The 18706-nt window shown below is 39.7% G+C and overlaps 1 protein-coding gene and 1 non-coding gene across 2 annotated transcripts in view; both read right to left on the reverse strand.

Annotated features, from left to right (window-relative positions):
* The window catches only part of ANKAR (ankyrin and armadillo repeat containing), a 70766-nt gene that overhangs the window by 772 nt on the left and 51288 nt on the right, over positions 1-18706 (reverse strand). The window contains exons 17-21 of the mRNA XM_075529759.1: positions 15341-15499; positions 14054-14171; positions 13296-13405; positions 10561-10757; positions 1628-1674 (exon numbers count right to left, since the gene is read on the reverse strand). Coding sequence (XP_075385874.1) covers positions 1628-1674; positions 10561-10757; positions 13296-13405; positions 14054-14171; positions 15341-15499 — 631 coding nt within the window. The remainder of the gene's footprint in view (positions 1-1627; positions 1675-10560; positions 10758-13295; positions 13406-14053; positions 14172-15340; positions 15500-18706) is intronic.
* LOC142425102 (U6 spliceosomal RNA) lies at positions 8556-8660 on the reverse strand. Its single transcript, XR_012779477.1, has one exon. It is a non-coding gene; the product is annotated as a U6 spliceosomal RNA (small nuclear RNA).

Consider the following 18706-nt stretch of genomic DNA (forward strand, 5'->3'; position numbering starts at 1 on the left):
AAAAATCATGGACTTTACATTGAATGAAATAAATTGTATCAGAAGCTTGTTAAATTTTCACAAATTAGTGAAAATTCCCTCAAACCATTCCTGGTACCAAGATTGTTGTATGGAAGTCAGTACTAACGTTTATGTGTATGCGCAAATTAATCTTATCCTGAAGAATTCCTACAAGCAAGTAGACATTCTTCCCCCCGTGATTTTTAGACATATAGCCTACCATACATGCCCAGCTTCTTTCAGTTACTCCCTGAATACATAAAGTTTGTTCTTTTTCTCTTTCACCATCTCCTTGTTCCCTTTCAATTTGTGGCTCCAGCAAACTGATTTTGACTTCTGAATGATTCCTTTGACTATAAGATAATACACCAAGTGAAACTGATTTTGCTTCAACTCTAAGCACACATGAATAAACACTAAGCATATTCTTGAAATCAAGAAATAATTTGTCTTCCCTTTTTCATGACTAACAGCAAGAGATAAGTGGTATTATGTTCCAGATACTGATCTTTGCAGTCCTGGATTTCTGAGAAGTCATAAAGTGTACAAAACTGTACGTACTCTCAATGGAAAATATGGCTTCCGCCTTAAGTTTATTTGATGTGTTGAACATGAAACAGTACAATAGCTAGAATAGAATGTAAGTCATATTTACATGTTTAAGCCATGACTTCTATGCACGGCTTATGAGAAGCAGCAAATAGTGATCTTTGTCGATTTGTATTAGTGGATAAGATGTTAAAGGAAATGGTTAACATAGTTCCAGGACTGTGGATTATTTAATACAGTCCTTCTAACCACAGTTTCTGTAACTCCCACCGAAAGACTTTTCTTCATGGTCTGGGTAATAAGGCAGGGCAAGGTATTATTAGTATGAACGATTCAATTGGGAGTTAATGACAGGATTCATTGCCATTGTGCTACATATAAAATAAACCATCTCAGGAGCAGGGTGAGGGGCATCTCACAACCAGCATGAACCATGAAGGGAGTGCATCCTCTGAATCCCAAGATCCCTGTGCAGTGAACTTGCATAACTCAGGAAGAGAGCTTTGACATCAAAGGCATGACAGAGCCAGCAGCTACAGAGCAGGAGACATTGGTGGACTCCCCATTCCACAGAGCAAATCAAGCTGGGGGCTTTTGAGCAAGGCTGGCTTATAGAGTGGGGCACCTCTGGGGACATAATTGCAGGAACTGGGCTTGCTGACGTGGGAGCTGAAGCTGAGTGCCTTCAAGTTGAGGCTTATAGCAGAGTGGCATGCCCTTTGGTCAATTAATAGCACCCCTAAACGAACTCTGTAACCTGTCCGGTCTTAACAACTCTATCCTAAAGTTTTCCACCTGAAATATAACCTGTTAACTTCCATAATAAACCTCATAATCATGATCATTGTGAGTTCTGTGTGGACGTTGCAATTAATTATAAAACCTAAATGAAAATGTAGAGTTATGTGAGACAGTATGTCTTACAAATGGGAAGATATTCTAAAGAGATGCTCCAAAGAGCAAAAGTTCACAAATACATTTTAGATTGCTTCTCTATCTTGAATTCTTGGAAATGGAACACAGAACTTTAAAAGCCAGAAGTATGAGATAGTAAAGAAGTTAAAGAAAAATCTATTACCTTTTTTAAAGAAAGGAATTATAGATGGTCCTCCATTTTTTTCCAGACTGAAAGGAAAACATTTTTATTTTAAAAATTGGAATATGTAAAGACTTGGTACATCTATGTATCATCAAGTTCAATGCCTAAAGGTATAATTCATACATGCTATCTGTTTAGCATCCCCAATTGGAGACTGCTTCTGGTATTACAAAGCTGTGTGATTATCCTGACATCATGCATTAAAAATTTTTATTTATCTTGCATTCTGTTACAGGTTTATCCATTATGTAGTAATTGATAATCAAATAATGATCAAAGTCATCCTGAATCACCTGAACATTCTATTGTATTGTTATAAAGAATTAGAATAAATGTTTATTCAGCTTATTATGGAAATAGTTATTTTTCAGAATAATCACATCTTACAAAACAAAATGACACTCATATTTAGAAAAATATAAAGCTTTGAGATACCGTATGTCTCATATCAGACCAAATTCAAAATCTTGACAACACTGTTGGTAAACTCAGACATTTCTGCTGCGTGCTGTGGTAGTTACATAACTTCATGTCGACTTTAAGATACAGTGTATGGGGTGGTTTTCAACCTGTCACTCCAGTCACAGCCTGATGTGACTCCTTGTGGGCGTAGCCTTCTCATAAGGAGGGTCCTGGGAATGTCCCCCTCTCTCTGCCTTCACGTTCCTGAGGGCAAGCCACTCTGAGACCTGCCAAAGTGCTGTGATGTTTCCACTGCCATTGGATTCACGAGACTTTGTGCCTACCGGCCTGTGAGCTTCCTGCATTCTTCATCATTGTATGTGACTGTGTTAAGTCTGAAGAGGGACTTATGGACTAGTGTCAGACTTGAGGACGATCTGGACTAAACTGGACTTATAATTACTTCTTGATATAAAGTTCTTTCTTACACACATAAGAGTGTCTTTGGATTTGTTTCTGTAGTCAGGTCCTCCTAAGACAGGTGCAAAATGATAGAACCACTAAGAAGAGTCATGTACCATCGAACAAAACTACATATGCATTGACCCTTTCACTCAATAAAGCTTGTGGGAATTTAATCTGAAGATCCCACCACCATGTATGAAATAAAGTATGCAAAAAGTTACACATTGTACTACTAGTACTAACAAAATATTAGAAACAACAGCCACAAGAAATTGAGTAAAAATTATTTACTACCTAGCTATGAAAATGAATGAAAAATCTCTCTAAACAGTAATTTACATAATTGAAAAAACTGCTGACAGCTTCTCTAGGCTTTACAATTTGCCATCTTAATTCATCAACTTCAATGTTACTCCCTGTTTAATGTATGAGCTTGACAATACACTCTCTGCCCCTCTTTTGTACTACAGGAGTTACATGTTTTCCTTCTACATGTATGATGTGTTAGATGCTACAAATTGGTTGTGACTCATACCCCAGTAATAACAGAGCAAACACTGCCTAGCTGTGCGCATCTTCACAATCGTTCCTATGTTTGAGCCACTGGGTGAACCCATCCCACTGAGGGTCTTCCTCTTTTTAGCTAACCATCGACTTTACCAAGCATGGTGTCCTTTTCTGGGGCCGGGTGTTTTTTGATGACATGTCCAAATTAAGTGAGATGAAGTCTCACCGTTTTCACTTCTAAGGAAATTCTGTGTGTACTTCTTCCAGGCAGATTGTCCATTCTTCTGGTAGTCCATGATATATTTAATATTCTTTGCCATAATTCTAGAAGCCCTGTGCTAAGCAGAAGCAAGGCACTGCACTCCTGTGAAGCGTCTCAGAAACCCACAAAAGCACTTCTGCTCTGTGATACAGGGTCACTATGAGCCTGAATCAACTTGATGGCAAGGAACTTCGAGATACTTTCCAAGAGTTTTTTGTACTTCCTTATTCAGTGTCCTGCTTTCACATGCACATGAGGCAATTGAAATATGGAAGAGATGGAATATAGCTGCCAGATAACAAGCACAGAAGATCTCCTAAGCAACTGGCAACAAGAAAATCAGTGTAAAATCCAAGTAGAGCCAAGTTTCTTAAGATGGGAGAGCTGCAGCATCTGCTGACAGACTGCCCTTTCCCATTGATAAGCTGCTGCGTTGAGCCCTGCTTTTCCTGGCGTGGCTAATTTTGCCCAGCCTCTGGCCACTAAGTCTCTTACCCTGCTGGCCTCTGGGGACTCTGCATGGGTAACATATCAGGAGGGCAGGTTTCTGGACACATTCTTAGTACCCAAGCTATATGTTTTGCCATTTTGCCCCCTTCCTCCTTTCCTGCTTTGTTCTCCAGTGCCCTCCCCCACTACCACGTGCCCCACTTCCCCATTCAGCATACACTCACCCACCACCACCACCACCATTGCTAAAGGAGCAGGAATCCCCACCCACTAAGTGGTTTTATTATTTTACTTTATTTTCTTGAATGTTTGTACTTTTGTTCTAATATAATAGTTTTATTTTTATTACTTTTTTTCTAGTTGATTCCTACTTCACCTTCTAGTGTCCTCTTGCAGTGAGTGAGACCCCACTCTGCTAAGAATACCCATTGCTCCCAGGCATAAACAGGCAGGCCTGTAGATTCTGGCACACCCATTCAAAAATGCCCATCCCCCACCAGGACCCCCACCCTCGCATCTCGAAGTACTATCCATATTCAAACTGCCATAGCAAAGGAACATCAGCACCAGCGCCCAAGCCACACCTGAGTCTTTTGTCTTATTTTGTCATTCCTCTTTCCTGCACATCTACCCATGATCAATTTTTGCTCGTTTTTCCTAATGAAATATATTTCCATGAAGCCTATTCATTCTTATTACCCCTTCAAAAAATCATTTTATTGGAGGGGACTCATACAACTCTTATCATAATCCATAAATCCATCCATTGTGTCAAGCACATTTTTACATTTGTTGCCATCATCATTTTCAAAATATTTTCTTTCTACTTGAGTCCTTGGTATCAGCTCATTTTTCTCTGTCTTTCTCCCACCCTCCCTCCCTCATGAACCTTTGATCATTTATAAATGATTATTATATTTCATGTCTTACACTGACCAATGTCTCCCTTTACCCACTTGCTTGTTGTCTGTCCCCATTTTGATCAGTTCCCCCTTTCTCCCCCACCTTTCCCTTACCCTCCTGGTATCATTACTCTCATTATTGGCCCTGAGGGGATTGTCCATCCTGGATTCTCTGTGTTTCCAGCTCTTATCTGTACCAGTGTACATCCTCTGGTCTAGCCAGATTTGTAAGGTAGAATTGGGATCATGATAGTGGGTGGGGAGGATGCATTAAGGAACCAGAGAAAACGTGTGTTCCATGGGTGCTATACTGCACCCTGACTGACTTGGCTCCTCCCCATGACCCTTTTGTAAGGAGATGTCCAGTTGTCTTCAGATGGGCTTTGAGTCTCCACTCTACACTCCTTGTCATTCACAATGATATGATTTTTTGTTCTTTGATACCTGATCCCTTCAACACCTCCTGATCACACAGGCTGGTGTGCTTCTTCCATGTGGACATTGTTGCTTCCGAGTTAGGTGGCCGCTTGCTTACCTTCAAGCATTTAAGACCCCAGATGCTATATCTTTTGATAGCTGGGCTCCATCAGCCATCTTCATCACACTTGCTTATGCACCTGCTTTGTCTTCAGGGATGTGTTGGGAAGTGGAGCATCATGGAATGCCAGGTTATTAGAACAAAGTGTTCTTGCAGTGAGGGAGTACTTGAGTGGAGGCCCAATGTTCTTCTGAGACCTTAATACTTAACCTATAAATATATGCACATAGATCTATTTCTCCATGATAAATATATTTATATATGCACATGCCTTTATTTAGACCTTTATAAATGCCCTTTACCTCCTTGTTCTTTCCTCTATTTCTGTTTAATTTCTTCTTATCCTACTATCATGTCCTGTGATTGGAAAGGGTGCCAGCCCCCCACCACTAATCACGGGCTCGATAAGCACAATTGTACGGTTGATTTTATTTATATATATATATATATATATATATATATATATATATACACATACATATATAAGTCATCGAGAGCATGAGAGATAAAAGAGAGACTGAAATGGAGTCAGACACATTTCACAGCAGCATGCTCACCTCAGCCCCACTTGATGGTCCACGTGGAGAAAGGGGGAAGGGAAGGCAGACAAGGGGAAAGGGAACAGGGGAGAGAGGACAGGAGAGAGGAGAATCAACAGAGGCCCAGGAGGGAGCCCAAGAGAGGTCAAGGGAGGATCTGAGAGAGCTCTTTATTGCTAACCCAGGCCTATATCTCTTTGGCAAGGAGTGCAAACCCACTAATTACAGGTAAAGACACACTCCACAGGAAGGGGTTGCATTATGGGTTATACAGCAATGAGAGGGGGACATACACGCAATAAGAGGAGGAGGGATGGGGGTACACATGTGACAAGATGGTCGGATCCTAGATTCAGGATGGGAGCCTAACTTTGGATGTCACTAAGCCGCTTTGATCTGTTCTCTAGATCTCCATAGAAACCATTATCAGTAGGGTGTGAACCCCACCTACAGGAACTAAGCTAATGGTCACAAGCCTTTAGGGAGTAGTAGCCCATTGTCCTTAAGAGCAGAGAGCTAGGCCTACCAGTCTGGCAATTGAATGCCTTCAGGGAGGATGTCTGTAAGCACCTGACCTCCCACCATATGCTGGCAAAAAGCCCCTAATGTTTGGTATGTCTTTGGGAGAGATGAAGCTGGGGAAAAGTCTCTTCATAATCCCACAATGTCCAGCCTTCATGTAGGTTTCAATAATTCCTCTCAGTTACATTGTCCTTGATCAAGCCCTTCTCGCCATCAATTTTGGATCACTTGTTCCCTTGTCCCTGGCTTTGTTAACACCCACTTCCTTTCCCCACTCCCCACCCCCTACTCGCCCTCCCCCTCTCCCATGTTTCCCTGGAACCATAGGTCCTATTGTTTTCTCCTCCAGATTACGGATCCTGCCTATTTTATCTAGATAGACCTGCAGAGATAATAATATGCATTATAATAAGTGAAGAATTCACTTCAGAGGACAGCACTGAAGCTACAGCTCAGAGAAACGGACATGTCTGATCAGAGCACACAGGAGCAAATGAAAGGGGAGGAAGAGAGAGTGGATCACATCTCTCCAAGCCCTGAGGATGATATTCCCGCTCAAAGCAATCAATGAACAGAGAGGACCATAGGGCTGGCCCCACTAGGAGACACAATATTCCTCCCTGACCTACACTATGGGGAACAACACTGGAGACACAGCGCAGGAATTGTGCCTGATCTGACCCCACCACACTGAGGCGAAGCACTAAGGGCGTGCAACAGAACAGCAAGAAAAACAGAGCAACGAAGTCCCCAGGGAAGACCAAAAATACACTTTGGGGCCAAGGTGTGACACCCCATCAGACTCGACTGGAAAACACTCCTAAAGGTCAACAAACACATTCAACTATTTACAGGCTTTTCATTTTTTAGCCATTGGTATTGTTGTTTTGTTTTCTTTTGTTGCTTTGTTTTGCTCTGTCTTGCTTTTTGTGCATATTATCATCTCTGATTACCCCTTTTAACATACATTTCCTATTATTTTTACAAATCTGCTGCTATATCATGACACTGCTTATTGTTTTACCTTTACTACTTTTATTCTCTTCTTTCCTCTACTTTCTACTCTCTCCCATCTCTCCTTTTCCTTCATTTCCCACTGTCTTTCCCAGCTCCTTAGGCCTCTCCCACATGACCAAACAGCCAACTATCCTTACACGACCCAGATTTCTGGTCACCAAGACCACAAGGATAGGATAAAGGATGGATGCTTCCATAATCATGAGGGTTCATGTTTAACAGAGTTTGCTGCCAGCAGACATCAAATCATCCGATTTATATAATGGCATTAAGGAAAATATCAGTAAACAGAAACAGCAAGTAAAATAAAAGATGACTTTAGATCCTGTCCATAAACTTCTGAAAACTAACTATGCACATTTCCCGTAGATGTTTTATATTTATTTACTGATGCACTATCATATTCATGCAAGACTCATTGAGTCTTAAATTGCTTGAAGTGATCAAAGAAAGCATGGAAGAGATTTTCAGATGGGTTTTGAAGAAAACAGGACATTTAGACGGATAAAGTAGGGAAAGGGCATTTCAGATAAAGGGAATATGATATGAAAATTACAGTGCTAAAAAACACCACCGCATGTTCAGATGACTCTGTAATGTAAGACATCTGAACATATAATGATAAATAAAAGATCGTCATTGCACATATTAATAATAGTGCTTATTATTAAGCACTTAATGTTTAAGCTTTATTTTTAAAGCAATGGAATATCAGTGGAATTATTTATGTTGATCATATTTACAAAAAGAATAGATGTGACTAAATATAGTTTGTGGGTAGAAGAGGGCTCCTAAAAATATGATTTTAATCAATTTTATAAATATAGTATTACAAAGTTTCTCTAGAAATCAAATATAAGAATTAAAATCAGTATGTTTTATAAATTGATTTCTTACAATTATATAAGGAACATTTGTTATTTCCAATATTAATGACTGACAGGCCTCAATTTACCACCTGTGTGATTGTGCACAATCTGTTCTTAAGCTGGTGTCATGGCTGGAGAGTAATGTTAGACTAGCAGGTCTTAGGCTTAGGGTCTCTTTGTGGCAATCATTTAAATCACTAATAAATTACTATCTCTACATATTTCAAAATGTATACAACTGAGAAGTATCACCTGCCATTCTTACGGTAAGATGAGGCACAGGGTGGAAAAGTGATGTATGCGCCCCCTCAAAATTCTATAATGATCCTAACCATTTCCTGTTTCCATTAAGGATCGCTAGGACTATTTTGTAGGTGTATCTTGTTATCCATCATAAAAAGTTTGCCTCAATCTTTTGATATATTTTCTTTTTTTTAAATATGGAACGCTTCACGAATTTGCGTGTCACCCTTGCACAGGGGCCATGCTAATCTTCTCTATCATTCCAATTTTAGTATATGTGCTGCCGAAGCGAGCACTTTTGATATATTTTCAATTATTTTCTTTTAACCAAATTCCTTCATAGGAATGTTATGAAGATTACAAAAATATAGTCCATTCAAATGTTCTGAAAAGAATGCAAAGCACTGTTACTTGAAGTAATTATTTTCTCATCGACCGGCCTCACTTATTCACAAGAGTTCATACAGTTTACTAACTATTGGTCACGATTTGTAATCCTGGAAAATGAGTATTCACAATTCCAGGGCTGAGCATTATTTAACGAAGTCGTTGGTCTGTGCTGTTGCCATGACTGTTTCCCAGCAGATGACTGTGAAGTACACCGGAGAAGGGTCACCATTTTCTAATTCCCACACCTTTTCATATCTGCTCTCTGAATCTGGATTACTTCCACAATTTGTCATCGTGTCAGGCTCTGGTGGCTTATGTTTTGTGATTCCAGAAGCTATGGCACTCCTATTTTAAGTACCAGCAGAGTCCTTGGGGTAGTTACATAATTTCAAGTCAACTTGAAGATCGATAAAAGCGGAGGGGTGGGGTTTAGCCTGTCAAGCAGGTGACTCCTTGTGGGCATGACCTTCTCATAAAGAGTGTCCTTAGAACCTCGCCCTCTCTCTGTGTCTTCGACTTCCTGCTGGCAGACCCTTGCTGTTCTCAGAGCCCTGGAGATGCATCCACCGCCATTGGATCCTCAGGACTTTGCACCCACCGGCGTGGGTGGTTCCTGCATTCTGCATCATTGCACGTGGCTGTGTGAATCTGAACTGATGGTCTAATATCAGACTTATGGAGTTGAGTTGGACTGGCCGGGATGTTTTCTCAATATACAATTACTTCTTGATATAAAGCTCTTTCTTACACATATATGAGTGTCACTGGATTATTTTTCTCTAGTCCACCCCACCTAACACAGTCCTGCGTGTGAAGATGTTTCAGTAGAGCTTCCCTAAGATGAATAAACTAGGAAGAAGTAGCAAGCAATCCACTTCAAAGGAACTGGCACTATGTAGTGCTGGAAGACAAGCCCTTCAGTCTGGAAGGCACTCAGACTACGGCTAGGAAAGAGCTGCCTTCTCAACATCGAGGCGAACTTAATGACGTGGATGACGTAAGTAATGACAAACACGGAGTGGGGATGAATGGACTTTCATTTGTGGATGGACGTGACTCAGATGAGAAGAAACCATTATTAACATAGAATAAATACGCATCTTGAGTATATATCACAACACTGATTTTTGCCCTAAGTTCAGCGGTTCAAAACCACTAGCCGATTCTGGAGAAAAAGGTGAACCTTTCTGCTCCTGTGAAGAGTCAGAGCCTTAGAAACACACTGGGGCAGTTCTGCTCTGTCCTACAGGTGCCTTGAAAGTCAGAAATGGCTCTGTGCCAGGGTTTGTGTGTGTTATTTCCTATATAATACTATCACAACAGTACCGTTTCCTAAACATGGCTACAGACTTGCTGTAATTTAGTTACTCTAAAAAAGAAAAGAAGATACGCCGTAAAAGGAAAGTGTCCTGTCTTTCCTTTCACTGAGACTTGAATTCAAGATGAAGGTGCAATGAAGAGCAATCTCTGAGTAGATGCCGGGGGAACTGTCATCAGACCTCCAACAAAGTGGGTGTGAGTTACTTCCATCTCTCCCTTGGGAGTGTGACTTCACTTGGGATGAACTCCCAGGACACTATCTGATGCTGTAGCAATAGTCTACCCAAACCTGTACTCCTGGAGCAAACTTGGAGAGCACCTATCTCCCCAAATGTCAGGAGTGGGAATAATTGTGGTCAAACAGATCTTGGTCATGCTCTATTCAAATCGAGGATCGCTCCCCTTGTTAGATCATCCTTCAACAGTGGCTCACGCCTCTGATGGGCAATCGTTGTACTACAGCGACTCCAGCTATAGGCACAATACCTTAAGGACGGAAGTCCCACTCTCTGCTGCAGCTGAAACTCCTTTAAAAACGCAGGGTTAATACTTGCATCTCGGCTGATGTTATTACTTATCCGAATGAATTGATTAGGCTTATTCCTGCATTCGTTTAGTAGAATTCGGAAAGCATTTGCATTGTAAGTTAAGTAGCCTAGAGCACAGGAGCAAGCTGTGCGAACCTAAAGGAAAAGGATACAATTAAAAAATTTTTTTCTTAGCCACCTGGCTTTGTTTGTAAAACATCCAAGGCAGCCCTCTTCACAGATACTTCGCTGGGAAGTCTCTGTGGATATGCAGACACGACACATCTGTTTGCCAGCCGTTGGCGATCTAGAGAGGACTGTTACCACCTGCCATTGGTTTTTAACACGTGCTCTTGCTGGCTCTTTGTTTGGGATGGTTTTCTGTGCAGGGAAGACAGGAGGGGTCCTCAATGAAGACAACCACCGGATGGGGCATGAAAGGGGCAGTGTAGGGAAATGGGGGTCAACAGTGATGGCTACAAGAAGGAAGAAAATGTTCCAAAGCTGATTGTGGTGAATGTACCACCTTTCTTAATGTGATTGAACTATTGAACTGTACAATATGATAATTTTCTCTCAATACAACTTTCTTTTAAGTTGTTCTGACTACACTTTAGAATCACCTGTAGAGGGTTTTTGTTTTAAGTTCTGACTCCACTCAACTTGGATGGATTTTGAAGGGTGGGTTGGGGGCCATGGGTGGGGATACCCAGACTCCACCCAATTAGATCAGAATCAGTTGGGGTAGAATCTGACTTAGTTATGTTAGGGAGCTGGAGGCCGAAATGAGGCGTTGTCCCGCTACCTGCTGAGGCCTCCCTCCCCCTTACAGGAAGTTGGAGGGCGATCAAGGCTAAGGGCACGCTCACATTCAGGCCCTGGAGACAGGAACCATTCCACCTGGAGGGCCCCAGTCTAGGCCAGGTGGGGCTTAATTCAGCCAAGGGGGTCAACCAGTACCTTATATTATGTCTCCCAGCGGAGGGCCCTGAAAAGCCAGGAACTTTGAGACCCCCTCCCTGTTTCCCAGCTGCTCCTCAGCTGGCTGTGCTGTGGTTTCTCTGACCTCAGGTCTCCAAGTGTGGGTGTGAAGTGCCCGAGGGTGCTTGTGTAAAACCCTTAAACTGCTTCTATCCTTTATTAAAACCCACTTGGATCACAAATCAGGCTTCAACGTGAATTCTTTCTCGTGTGAAGCCAAGGACCAAGGTATTTCTAATCCAAGAAACCTAATATATGTAATAATTCTAATGTGAAACAAAGAAGGCAGTGTATGCCAATCTTTGCTGTGCCTTGAAATAACCTAAATAGCTTTGAAAATTACTTAGACCTGGGCCTCATCTCTAGATGTTTCGAATTCATTTTTTCTGGGAGACAGCCTGAGCAAGAAGATTTTTTTAAAACTTCGCAGGAGGTTGTAACGGAAAACCATGGTCACAGATGATTGAACTGAGGGAGCAGACTGTAGAATAATGCTAGATTACAAACAAGGAAAGCAATTTAGCTTTCTACTGGCAAAAACAAAATAAAGCTAAAATATCAGGTCCCAGGATTCAATAAAAAGTAGTTATTTTCCTCTTTGAAGGAAGTACCTCATGCCTGTGACCCTGAAATAATTAAGTTGTTCATAGGGAATTCTTAGCTAACCTGATAGTTACCATAGTTATGGCACCAAAAAGTCTATCAACTGTAAGTATAGCAGGTGAGTGTCAGTGTAGCCACGGGCTGACGTACTGTTGTTTGCATCAGCATCAACTGTTGTGTATACCATACCCTCCATGCCTCTGGACCAGCAGCTTCAGCATCACTAGAAACTTGTTAGGAATGTATAGTCTATGGCCCATCTCAGATGTTGCGATCAGAAACTCTGGGAGTAAGGCTTAGCAATCTGTCTCTCTTTTTAAAATCAGTTTATCTATCTATTTATTTATTTTTAAAGTATTTTATTGGGGGCTCATACAGCTCTTATCACAATCCATACATACATTCATCATGTCAAGCACATTTGCACATTTGTTGCCATCATCGTTTTCAAAATATTTTTTTTCTACTTTAACCCTTGGTATCAGCTCATTCGAACCCTTTCTCCCTCCCTCCCTCCCTCCCTCCCTCCCTCATGAACCCTCAATAATTTATAAGTTATTATTATTTTTTCATGTCTTACACTGACCAGTGTCTCCCTTCACCCACTTTCCTATTGTCTGTCCTCCTGGGAAGGGGTTATACGTAGATCATTGTGATCGGTTCCCCCACAGTCTTGTCTGAATAGGCCCTCCAAGTGATTCTGATGCCTCTTAAAATTTGAAAAACACCATTTTAGATTTGGGTGGAAACTAGGAGAGAAAACAATGCTCTGTCAACATAGTCTCTTCTCACACCCTCGCCTCTACCTTTGATTGTGGAAAACTGTGCTACAGATTCTACTTTTACTCCATCCAAAATTTCTGTGCAGCCAATGTACTTATTGGTAGATTGAAGTTAATCTTAATTTAACGATTGAAGAAAAACTAAGGAGCAATATTTTAGGAGCCAGAATTATGAATACAAATGTAATTAGTAAGTACTAGGAAAATAATATCAACCAACCAATATACACCCAACCTTTGAAGACTTAGCCAAGAGAAGTAAGAGAGTAGCAGACAATATTTTTGAGCATACTAAATTTTAGAATTAAGTTTCATTTCATTTGGTTACCTCTTCTTCTTTTGAGTATAGATGGTAGCACAGCCGTTGGATCGCCCCTAGTGTGGCAAATGCTTCTGGAATACCAGCTCTAGAACGAGCCAGGCTAGCTATTAAATTCCCTAGAAATTAGACAACAAGAAAGCAATGCTTGTGTTATTAACTTCTATACTAATGTGTCTCTAGTGATACATTTCAGTTGAAAAACAAATAGAACCTTAATTTTAAATCTTTGGCAATAGTGGTTCTGACATTTTATATTGCTTCGAGAGTGACAAGTTAATTGACAAATACTGTACTAGAGGGTTAGGTCTGGAGTTGGTGTGCTTACACAATTAACAAGAACTCTATTGGACAATCCTGCTTTGTTATGTTCCATAGCAGCATAGAGAACTCTTAGCTTTTAGCAAAAGGTGTACAATTGGTCAAAAGGAAACCAAAGAGCAGTCAATAAGTGTGAATGTGCTACCACTATTGAATAAATAAATGCACTAATTCTGTTGATGGTAGTTCACAGTTGAACTGTCATCATATATCCTAGAAAAACAGGGGTTCAAAAGAGTAGATGGCGAAAAGACTGTTCCCAGAGTTACTCTGTTCCTCTTCAGGGCACAGAATGGACTCCCCATTGTTCCATGTGCTTCTGGAAATGCTTATGTGCTTATTCATTCTCTACACAGTGTGAGTGCACAGAGGCTTACTATCTTATTATTGTTTACATTATAAGCCCCTCCAATAGTGTTCTGTGGATACAACGAGTTATTCCTTACCTGTCAAGCTTATAGTACTGCTCTGATCTGAGTACAGACTGTCAACTAAAATAGTGACACCTCTTGCAGACAAAGCAATGTGGTCCACATCTATAATGACTTTAGCTAATATAATAATCTGAAAACCAAAGAAGAAAAGAAAGAAAGAAGCATGAAATCATGAGCCTGATGATTCAATTTCTCCAACGAAGCTTTCATAATTTTTTGTTGTGGGTCTTTTTGTTTTGGTTCCCTCAGGGGGTATTTGGTGGGTGTCTGGGGAACAGGTGTTGAGTACTTGTTCCTGTCTGGTCATTACAATGATCATGGTAGGTAGGCAATATTATTCCTATTATATGTGCAACTTCTTGATCTTGAAGTAATGGGTTAATAGAAAATATTTCTTTTAAAGGATGTGTGCTAGAAAGAGAGAAGAGAGAAGTAATAAGACTAGTGAGACAAACACGTAGCTACAGTGTTGAAGAATCAGTACCCTCAGCCACCAAATTAACCATTAGAAACCTATCTTAAATACTAAAATGTTTCTCAACTTATTTCCTTGTGATACGGAGATGATAAAAATAAACTACCTGCCTACCAACCTTACATTACAGAGTTGTTATAATCATCAAATGAGATAAAAAGGCAAAATGTCTTAGGACTTATACAATTGCACATAGGCGAAGCAATCTTTATCACTAATGGAGCTTTTATGATATAGAAGGGAATGATGGGGGAACTGATTACAAGGATCCACATGTGACCTCTTCCCTGGGAGAGGGACATCAGAGAAGGGGGGGAAGGGAGACTCCGTGTAGGCCAAGATATGACAAAATAACGATGTATAAATTACCAAGGGCACATGAGGGAGGGGGGAAGGGGAGGGAGGGAAAAAAAAAAAGAGGACCTGATGCAAGGGGCTTAAGTGGAGAGCAAATGCTCTGAGAATGATTGGGGCAGGGAATGTATGGATGTGCTTTATATAACTGATGTATGTATATATATGTATGGATTTTGATAAGAGTTGTATGAGTCCCTAATAAAATGTAAAAAAAGAAAAGAGGAGAAAAAAATGATTAGGGCAAAGACTGTACAGATGTGCTTTATACAATTGATGTATGTATATGTATGGACAGTGATAAGAGTTGTATGAGCCCCAATAAATTGTTAAAAAAAAAAAGAAGGGAATGATGTGCAAAAGACATGTTATTTTGCAAATAAGCAAATATGTTTCTAGATCTCAATTATGTGAGTTTTCATTTTACTGAAAAGATACATGTCTTGAGGTTGTGACACTGGACTTTATACCTGAAATGCTGCCATTGCCTTCTCCGTTTCAATTTCTGATCCAAGGAAAGGTTCAAAAATAGATATTGTCATTGTTCCACTTTCCAGTATTAAATATTGTTGAAAGCGGTTATTGAAAGCAAAGAGGGTTAATGCATAGCCTGCTCTTAAGCGAATGTCCTAGAAATAAGAGACACGGGGTTTATCTTCCGCTTGTTTTGTTTGCCATGGTACTCAACATCATAGATAATGAAGTCTAGTCTATTAATAGATATGTTTATCTCCAGGAATAAAACATTATTGAGAAGGTAGAATACGTAGGTACTCTAGAATGTGAGTGATCAGAGACAAAATAGAGAATTTGATAGTAGCAGCAGGGAGAAGAAATACTATTTTAACTCTCAAAAAGCACGTTAGGTTACTAATTATGAAAATGGATTCTTACCTTGTATCAGGAAACTGTAAATTCATTAATCCTCAATATTTTTGTTTCAATATATTCTCCCCAGCTCCCACCAATAGCATATTCTTTTTTCACCTCAACATTTCAAAGTACAGTTGATAAAATCTCAAAACTTCCATTGAATAGTATACTATATATAAGATTTCATGCATGAGAGATGACTTATGCTGTTTATTACAATAACTTCATTTATAGAATTACATTGTACTATAAGGACTAATAAAATAGAATAATCTGCCTTGAAAATTCACATTCTAACACTATGAAAAGAGGGGAAATTAATTCCACCAAAGTTGTACAAGTAGATCTTCCAGAAAGGCCCAAAATATAAAATTTTATATTTACCATTTTAGTTGAGCAATACAGAGAAAGAGAAAAAGAGATTTTAACATTTTCTCCTGTAACTATTAATTGTTATATAAATATGCTATTGTACATACTGAAATCTTTAAAGACAATATGCTATGATGTCTCAGATTTGCTTCAAAAATAATCTTGAGGGAGTGACTATATTGATGAAATAGATTGAAATAAGACTAGACCTCAATTATGGATCATTGCTAAAGTTGAGTGATGGAAATATTTGATTTTATTATGTTGTTCTCTCTAATTTTATATATGAGGGGATTTCACAGAGTGTGGAAAAATGCAATTCAGCCATAAAAATAAAGCTTTGTTTCTCAACATAGCCTCCATCAAGATCAAGACACATTTGTAAATGATGATGTCAGCCTTTAGTCCATCCTTATAAAACCGAGCTCCCGGGGTTCACTCTGTCGGGGAAGTCTTGTTCACAGTATGAACTGAAAAAGGATGAGTTCCCTGTAAAGATCTTTTTAAGATTAGGAAGCTGGAAGAAGCCAAACCAGGGTTGTAAGGTCGACGTGTAGCAATTTCCCATCAAATACTCAGAATCTGCCCTCGTTTGACGAGAGGAGTGAACAGAAGCAGCATCACTGTGACTTCTCAGGTACCTTTCTGCTAAGCTTTAGTTTCTCAAAGCGTCCTCAAAACAAGCAGATGTTGTCATTCCATCGCTCTCCAGAAAGCCAGCAGGCACAGTGCCTTGAGCCTCGGACATCCCCCAAACTGTTGTAATAATTTCTGTTCTTCACCTTTGCCTTTGCTTCTACTGGACCATTTCCACCTCTTGGTAGTCATTTCTTTGATTGTCTCTGGTAAAGCGAATTTTCTTCTGTTACGAAACTTTGAAGAATGTCTTAAGATGTTAATTCCACTTACTTAGAAGTTCCATTGAAAGCTCTGCTGTCATCTGCAACTGATCTAGGTGCGACAGTTTTGCGCCTAGAGAGCAGAACGTTTGTTCTGTTATAATTTTTCAGTCAGAATTATGTAAGCTCTAAGCTATGTGTATGGTAGACCAGCAGTTCTCAGCCTTCCTAATGCCACGACCCTTTAATATAATTCCTAATGTTGTGGTGACCCCCCCAAACATAAAATTATTTTCATTGCTATTTCAGAACTATAATTTTGCTACTGTTATGGATCAGACGACCCCTGTAAAAGGGTCGTTCGACTCCCAAAGGGGTCGTGACCCACAGGTTGAGAACCGCGGGTGTAGACTATTGTTTCTACTGTTAATCATTAGTCATCTTCAATTTAGGCACAAACAAGATTAATTTTTTTTCCTTGAAAATGGTTGGGGAGATGGTGTGCCTCTACTGCATTGTCTTATCCCTTCCTAAAATGAGTTATCCAATTGCAAACTGCTAATTTATTTATCATGTACTATCCCAATAAACTTTTTGTAAAGCATTTTTCCACTCAAACCTCACCATACATTTGATGTTTGTTTTTACTTCATTTGTCCAGAATTCATGTTGCTCTGATAAGGGCTTTCTTCAAACTACCGTCTTAGCCCTACTAAAGCCTCAAACTAGAATTTGTTCAGACATGGTATAACAAATTAGTATAAGTTTATTTTCATGCAAAAAATTATTTTGAAATATGTGCCTAGTTTTTCATGATTACATTTCTATGAACTTTTCAAAAACCCCTCATCTATTTGAAATGCTTCATATTAAAAATTATACCTATATGCATGGGTACATCTGTGTACAAATGATATTTCAATCAAGTTATAATATCAACAAATCCTATCTTGTTGCTTTAGAGTGGTGCTGTGGTAAGCCTAGCATACAGAGTAGTAGCACTCCCCACATTGTTCCATCGTAGGATAATAGAAACCGAGACTGAGCATTTAAAAGGTACAGGTCTTCATTCTAACAGTTGAATACCAATGAATAAATGTTAAGGAAGAAGGAAATTTCAAAGTCACTATTAGTCAAGAGCACCACAGTAATAATTGTTACAGGCATCAGTGGGAATTAACATGGGCATAACAGACATTTGACAGTCTAAATGTGTTTCCTCTCAAGGTAGTTGTCCACTAAAGGGGGAGACGATGGCAAATTGTAACTTTACAGTGGAGAAACATGATAGCATCTCAGCCAAGTAATCAAAGTTAGAATTACTAGTAGTAAGATATGTCAACATTATGGATCCTCTGATATAATGTACTTCAAAGAGCACTTCATCACTTCTGGAGTATTCTTGTCAAAAATGTGGAACTTCCATTAAAATGTGAGGAAGTATCAGGTAAACTCAAATTGTGGGATACTCTACCAAATAACTGGCCTGGACTTATTGAGCATGTCAAAATCATGGAAGACAAAGAAGAGCTGAACTTCACAGATTGCAGAATATTAAGGAGATGGGACCACTAAATGTAATGTGGGGTTCTGAAGTGACTTCTGCAGTAGAAAAGCATCTTCAGTGGGTAAACTGATAACATTTGAATAAGGTTTGTAGAAAGTTAAAATTGCTGCATTTAAAGATGAAATTGGACAACTGTGAAAAACATGCCAGTTGCCATGGTATCAGTTCCAGCTCGTGTGTCCGAC

Source organism: Tenrec ecaudatus, chromosome 13, assembly GCF_050624435.1.
Source record: "Tenrec ecaudatus isolate mTenEca1 chromosome 13, mTenEca1.hap1, whole genome shotgun sequence".
In the NCBI taxonomy this organism is placed as follows: Eukaryota; Metazoa; Chordata; class Mammalia; order Afrosoricida; family Tenrecidae; genus Tenrec; species Tenrec ecaudatus.